Source organism: Schistocerca serialis, chromosome 6 (genome assembly GCF_023864345.2).
Source record: "Schistocerca serialis cubense isolate TAMUIC-IGC-003099 chromosome 6, iqSchSeri2.2, whole genome shotgun sequence".
Taxonomy (NCBI): Eukaryota; Metazoa; Arthropoda; class Insecta; order Orthoptera; family Acrididae; genus Schistocerca; species Schistocerca serialis.
The window spans coordinates 475,712,057-475,720,095 of NC_064643.1; the positions used below are offsets into that span (position 1 = coordinate 475,712,057).

Sequence of the window (8,039 nt, forward strand, 5' to 3'; positions counted from 1 at the left end):
GATATTCATAAGCGCTTGCCGAATGTCTGCGTAGACCTGGCAGGAAACAAAAGCGCGTTGAGTCGTTTGGCGAGGAGTCTTTCATCGCAACAAGTCGCGCAAAAGCCGTCTCATCTCCTCCTGAATGCCGGCCGGCCTCACACAGCTGTGACTCCTGCAATGTTGGAACGTACAGACCCTCTCATTTGACATGATCGACAGATCACAATCAAACACCTTTCTGCTCAATTGGACGTCTCTGTAGTGTTAACACAGTCGTCCACCAGTGAGGGTATTCAAAATGAGTACCTCCTGGTCCTCGCCACCTAAGAGAAAACCGTAAAGAGCAACCAAGGACCCTGTGTGGGGAATTGCTTGCCCATTGAGAGACTGTCAGACATTGTCAAAGGCGATGAAACATGGGTTCATCGCACCGAACCGGAATCAAACGGCAATCCACACTTACTAGGGACATCGCATAATCTCAGTCATGGGTAAAGAAGATAATAAACATCGATTTACCGATAGAAAACTAGGGAAATACCGAACACCATCTCTCCTCCGAATAAAACGTACAAAGCCGCACCCTCAGCCTCATCCTTTGGACTTCCATCTGTTTGGTCAATGAAGAACGCACCCTGTGCGAAGCAGTACATAGTTGATGGGAGGTTGCTGATGCAGCAAGACGCTGCGTCTGATGTCGAGTAATAGCGTGGTACCATGCGAATGTACAGGCCCTCCCAGTAAGGAGGCGTAATGCTATCTCACTGAACAGTGATTATGTTGAAAAATAGCGTTTTGTAGCCAAAAGAGAGTGGAATGATGTAGTGTACTGGAGTCCTGAATAAAAACAACCTGCTTTCAGAAAAAAATGTGTTGCATTACTTATTGAATGCCCCTCTTAAAACTAACATGGGTCAGAGTTCATGTTGTGCATTAATGACGTCAGTGACCCTGCAGACAATATTACTAGTAATCTCAGATTTGTCACAGGTGATACAGGTATCTACAATGAAGTACAGTCTGAATGAAGCTGCACTAAAATTTGTTTAGACCTAGTTGAGCTTTCAAACTTGTGGAAAGATTGGCAACTTGCTTTGAAAGTTCAGAAATTGAAAACTATGCACTTCATAAAATGAAAAAAAAAAAAAAAAACGTAGTGTCATATGAACATAATATCAGTCAATAACAGGTGGAATCGGTTAAGTCATACACTTAGTAGGAACATGATATGAAACTATCACGTAATCTCGTTCGTGGGTAAAGAAGGTAGCAAACTTCGGTTTATTGGTAAAATACTAGGGAAATGCAATCAATCTACAAAAGAAATTGCTTACAAGTCACTCGTGCGAACCATTCTAGAATATTGCTGAAGTGTGTGGTTGGTTGGTTGATTTTGGGGAGGGAACCAAACAGCGAGGTCATCAATCCCATCGGATTAGGGAAGGAAGTCGGTCGTGCCCTTTGAAAGGAACCATCCCGGCATTTGCCTAAAGCGATTTAGGGAAATCACGGAAAATCGAAATCAGGATGGCCGGACGCGGGTTTGAACCGTCTTCCTCCTGAATGCGAGTCCATTGTGCTAACCATTTCGCCACCGCTCTCGGTTAAGTGTGTGGTATCCGCTCCAAGTAGGACTGCAGAGGATAGAGAAGGGCGACACAAAAGGTCACAGGTTTGTCTGACCCGTGGGAGCGCGTGACTGAGATGTTGAAAGAAAGAAATGAACTGGTAGACTTTTGAATGCAGATGGAAACTGTCCTAAGAATGTCTACTAAAAAAGTTTCAAGAACCGGTTTTAAATGATGACTAGCAATATACTACAACCTTCTACATACCGCTCCCGTATTAACGGTGAGGATAAGATTAGATTAATTACAGCAGGCTTAGTGGTATTTAAATAGAATTTTTCGCCCGCTCCATGCGTTAATGGAAGGGGAAAAAGCCCTAGTAACTTTATTAGTGGCATCTACCCTCTGCCACCCATTTCACTGCGTTTTGCAGTGTAAGATGTAGATGAAGTAAATAGTCTCCTAACGAGGACTTTATGATATTTGTTTTCTCCAATGAGTTATCTAAATCTTTACATTTAGTTACGTGCCACCCAACGTATTTCTTGTAACTACACCAGCTAGTGTTGTAGAATTTAGGATCAAATAATTTTAGTGTCAATTTATCCTTTGTACCAGGTGACTAATATTTCTTTTGAATTTTTCCTGAATTTCGTCCCAAGATCCAAACACTTTTGAATGAGTGGTTACCTATTCCGCCACACCACCAATCAGGTAACTAAGTGTAAAATCTATTTTCTTAGATCTTTCCACCTCATCAATAAAGATCTAGAGAACACTTAAAAAATAGCCCGGATGTACGTCACCGCCTGGGTTAAATTTAAGAAACCCTTTGATAAATTCGCCACACTTCCCAGGTGAGGTTTCTCTTCCAAGTATCCTGAAAATTCTTTATTATATTTAACCTACCTTTTGCTTGTTTCTTCTTTTGTTTCTTTCGGTTATGTCTGGAGGTTTTGAAATTCCCCTCCATTTTTAAGCAAATCTCCTGAAGGGCTTACAGGTACGTCAGTTCTCTCTTGTACATTCTGCTCGACTAGGTCATTTATTTGTTCCCTCAAACTATTAAAAATAGGTTGTGGACGAAGCATTACATTCGAATCCCTTGTCTGCTCTAATACGATCCGTACTGATACTTGCTCATTAATATTGTTAAATTCCTGCTCAGTTAGTTATTTTAATTGCTTCAGCATCTTGTTCACATTTTTAAACTGCTCATTCGCTTCATTTCGTACTAGATTACACTGACTGCTCACATCTGTACCTAACTCCCTTTTTAAAGCAGTAGTAACTATCTACAATACCGAAAACTTCGAGTTATTGTTATCTATCTAATTACTTGATTCATTTTTTAAATTCTTCACTAGAGGATTTCACGTCGCTTATTAATTAATTTTTTAATTCATCACTATAGTTTTTGAACTATAGTTTTTAAATATTTCTTTTAAATTGCCCTCCTTGGTACGGGTAATGGCATGTGTACAATAAATTCTAATAAGTCTTCTTGCAACGCCAAATCACGAACTTATACTATCTATTAAAAAAAAGAAGAGCCACTCGTCGTTGAAATGCTCCATGTTGAGTTATTCAAAAACCTACAGTCAACATAATAGAAAAACAAATCGTCTATCACATATACGGCTCAACCGAGTAGTGTAGGAGAGCATAACCTTGTGGTGAACTGCTGGTGTGAGAGTTGCTGTTTATGTCTCACTGGATGACTCGAAAGCGTCGCCGAAGCTCGAACGACGGTGGGTTGTAGTGAGGAGGTGTAGTAGGCCGCTACCGCTGCGTCGTAGCGAAACTGTTGGAACAGTCGGAGATCGTACCAACAGCCATCGTTGACTCTGCGTTGTAATAAAAAATAACTTAATTTTCGACTCCACATAATGTCTTCTCTTTATTCACGAGCAGAGCTTTTCTAATAGCAGTTACACTGCGAATTGTCGCGCGGGATTAGCCGAGCGATCAAGGGCATTGCAGTCATGGACTGTGCGGCTGGCCCCGGCGGAGGTTCGAGTCCTCCCTCTGGGATGGGTGTGTGTGTGTTTGTCCTTACGATAACTTAGGTTAATTAGTGTGTAAGCTTAGGGACTGACGACCTTAGCAGTTAAGTCCCATAAGATTTCACACACATTTGGACATTTTTGAACACTGCGAATTATTGACGGCTGTGACATTCGGTTTCAAGGACAACAGCCTATTGTTGTAATTTCTTTTCGATCAGTTTCTTGAAAATCTTCTTACTACTTGTCTCTAGCAGCAATATATTCGCGTCCTTCACTAGAGCGCCAAAACGGAGCGTTTAATAAATTTTTGTGTTTACTCCGTCTCCTTGTATTATATTCTCCGTGGGTGCCTGTTTCATGAAACTAACTACTAATCGGACCACCTAGTAAAATCCGGGTTACCGTGCTTATGCTCCTGCTAGCGGACTTCTTCTCTTTTGCAGTGTCTTTAGTGCTAGAGGCTGAAAGAAGGCTGGAATCCTTCTTGCTTTTACGTATTGGCGAACAATGTTTCTTCTTTAAACACGTTCCTATTTAAGTCATTTTACGCAGTGCGCTGTCATGATTTTATATATATATATATATATATATATATATATATATATATATATATATATATATGTATGTTGGTCCACTGATCGTGACCGGGCCAAATATCTCACGAAATAAGCGTCAAACGAAAAAACTACAAAGAACGGAACTCGTCTAGCTTGAAGAGGGAAACCAGATGGCGCTATGCTTGGCCCGCTAGAGGGCGCTGGCATAGATCAAACGGATATCAACTGCGTTTTTTAAATACGATCCCCCAATTTTTATTACATATTCGTCTAGTACGAAAAGAAATATGAATGTTTTAATTGGACCACTTTTTTCGCTTTGTGATAGATGGCGCTGTAATGGTCACAAACATATGGCTCACAATTTTACACGAACAGTTGGTAACAGGTAGGTTTTTTAAATTAAAATACAGAACGTAGGTACGTTTGAGTATTTTATTTCGGTCGTTCCAATGTGATACATGTACCTTTGTGACCTTATCATTTCTGAGAATGCATGCTGTTACAGCGTGATTACCTGTAAATACCACATTAATGCAATAAATGCTCAAAATGATGTCCGTCAACCTCAATGCATTTGGCAATACGTGTAACGACATTCTTCTCAACAGCGAGTAGTTCGACTTTCGTAATGTTCGCACGTGCATTGACAATGCACTGACGCATGTTGTGAGGCGTTGTCGGTGGATCACGATAGTAAATATCCTTCAACATTCCACACAGAAAGAAATCCGGGGACATCAGATCCGGTGAAGGTGCGGGCTTCGACGACCAATCCACCTGTCATGAAATATGATATTCAATACCGCTTCAACCGCACGCGAGCTATGTGTCGGACATCCATCATGCTGGAAGTACATCGCCATTCTCTCATGCAGTGAAACATCTTGTAGTAATATTGGTAGAACATAATACACATTGCACCGTTTAGATTGCCATCGATAAAATGGGGGCCAATTATCTTTCCTCTCATAATGCTGCACCATACATTAACCCACCAAGGCCGCTGGTGTTCCACTTGTCGCAGCCATCGTGGATTTTCCGTTGCCCAATAGTGCATATTATGCCGGTTTACGTTATCGCTGTTGGTGAACGACGCGTCGTCGCTAAATAGAACGCGTGCATGAAATCTTTCATCGTCCCGTAATTTCTCTTGTGCCCAGTGGAAGGTTGTAGACGACTTTCAAAGCCGCCCCAATGCAATTCCTGGTGCATAGAAATATGGTACGTGTGCAATCGATGTTAAATGCAGCATTCTCAACACCGACGTTACTGAGATTCCCGATTCTCACGCAATTTGTCTGCTACTGAAGTGCGGATTAGCCGCGACAGCAGCTAAAACACCTACTTGGGCATCATCATTTGTTGCAGGTCGTGGTTGACGTTTCACACGTGGCTGAACACTTCCTGTTTCCTTAAATAACGTAACTACCCGTCGAACGGTCCGAACACTTGGATGATGTTGTCCAAGATACCGAGCAGCATACGTAGCACACGCCCGTTGGGCATTTTGATCACAATAGCCATACGTCAACACGATATCGACCTTTACCGCAATTGGTAAACGGCCCATTTTAACACGGGTAATGTATCACGAAGCAAATACCGTCCGCACTGGCGGATGTTGCGTGATACCACGTACTTACACGTTTGTGACTATTACAGCGCCATCTATCACAAAGAGAAAAAAGTGGTCCAACTAAAACATTCATATTTCTTTACGTACTACACATCTAGTTTCCCCCTTCAAGCTAGATGAGTTTCGTTGTTTCTAGTTTTTTAGTTTGATGCTTATTTCGTGAGATATTTGGCCCGGTCACTATCAATGGACCACCCTATATATATATTACAATCGTATAATAAACGTTTGCATATACGTATATTGTGCAACGAGAATATATTTTGGCAAATAAAAGGACCAAGAACATAAGACAGATTGACGGGTTGTAGAACTTCTTCTGTTTTTGCTTCTATGACATCACTGTTGTTATTGTGAGCGCGTTTTTATGCGGGCGCAACATATCTCCAAGCCGCTACGTCGAAGAAGCCACACACAGCAGGTAGACATGCTAAACTCGTCGACCCGTCTTGCAGATATGGTGCTCCCATGCTCTTTCCGTTACGTGTAAAAAAAATTTTCTCAGATAATGTGCTGTCGGAAACATAACTACAAACAAAATTGTTCATTAAATGTCACGTCCATCTTTCGTCGTTTACCCTAAAATTAAAAGTGATGTTATCTTATTCTGTGACTCGTCCTCCTGTCTCTCATATCACTGCATATCATATAGACTTAAATGTTGGCCGGAAATACTGATTCGTGACGTAATGTGCATGTTTTTGGCTTCTAATAAGATGTGTTTTCTATATCATACAAGATTACAGTAGATTGGTTTTCATTCCGTAATAGTTTCAGCTCACAAAACCTTGTCAATGAATGAAGAACATGGAACTAAATAGTCTGCCGTTTCCGGAAGAAGATTGCTTGCTGGTTTAGAGTTGTCACAAGTCTAGCTTCCTCCGGATTTGTCTTCGCATTGGCCGCATCCAAGGCTGTCCTTTGCGGGGTGGGACTGTCTGAGTGATTTTGAACAGTCTTTGTAGTGTGCAACCACTGTACGATCTGTACTTGGTCCAGCCAAAAGATACACTTCCGTTTTCACTAGCACGCTGTCACACATTCAGAAGGATTTTACTGAAACAATAAAAACAGTTCACGAAGTTTTTTATAAGCTGTGTAATACTATGACTTGTCTTTCCTTTCCAGAAGCAGCTACTGGTGCGGCGCCTCCGTCATCAGCAGCAACTGGGCCCTCTCGGCAGCCCACTGCGTGAAAGGCGCCTCGATAAACAGCATGCAACTGCGGGCCGGCTCTTCCGTCAGGGGTAGTGGCGGCACCGTGCACAGTATTGCCAACTCTCACATGCACGAGAGTTACGGCGACAACGACGACTACGACATCGCTGTCTTGCAAGTGTCCAACGCCTTCAGCTTCGGGCCCAACGTACAAGCCGTGGCCCTAGCCTCGTCAGAGCCCCCTGCCGGCACCTCCGCAACAGTGAGCGGTTGGGGCGCGACGTCATCTGGGGACCACGGCGCCTCTATACTGCGGGCTGTCACCGTCCAGATCATAGACCGCGACGCGTGCGACCGCTCGCTCGGCGGCATCACCAGCCGCATGATCTGTGCAGGAGTGAGCGGAGGCGGCAAGGACGCCTGCCAGGGAGACAGCGGCGGTCCTCTGGTGTCCGGCTCCACCCAGGTGGGCATCGTCTCCTTTGGCATCGGCTGCGGACTGGGGAACTTCCCGGGCGTCTACGCCAATGTCGCCAACCTTCAGTCCTGGATCAGATCCACTTCTGGAGTCTAGGAGACTGGCCATTTGTATCGCTCATTCCATTGTCTGACACGTCAGTTTCGATCTGAAGTCCTGGAAATCTCTTCAGGGGACATATTTTACCCTACACAATAAGCAACAATATTCATTGGTTGGAACCATGACTTATCATTTATTTGTAAGTGAAAAGTATGAGTGATGTGAAATGTCACGAAAAAAAACTGGATCTACATTAAGGACTATTGCTTGTCCCAATCTGTTTGATGTTTTACCTTCGAAATCTTTTTAGTCACTACGTTCGACTGTTCGTGTGCATTAATAAAACAGGTTTTTTTTTCTTTTTAAAGACAAATTTCATCCTTGGAGACCGGGGAACGGCGAAGGAGCTGAAAGTACACTATGGCCCTTAAAATTGCTACACCACGAAGATGACGTGCTACAGAAGAGAAATTTAACCGACAGGAAGAAGATGCTGTGATATGCAAATGATTAGCTTTTCAGAGCATTCACACAAGGTTGGGGCCGGTGGCGACACGTACAACGTGCTGACATGAGGAACGTTTCCAACCGATTTCTCATACACAA

The 8,039-nt window shown here is 42.9% G+C and overlaps 1 protein-coding gene across 1 annotated transcript in view; it reads left to right on the plus strand.

The window, feature by feature from the left end:
- LOC126484929 (trypsin alpha-like) overlaps positions 1-7,487 on the plus strand; it is a 151,239-nt gene extending 143,752 nt beyond the window's left edge. Inside the window, exon 3 of the mRNA XM_050108531.1 lies at positions 6,884-7,487. Coding sequence (XP_049964488.1) covers positions 6,884-7,487 — 604 coding nt within the window. The remainder of the gene's footprint in view (positions 1-6,883) is intronic.
- The last annotated feature ends 552 nt before the right edge of the window (positions 7,488-8,039 follow it).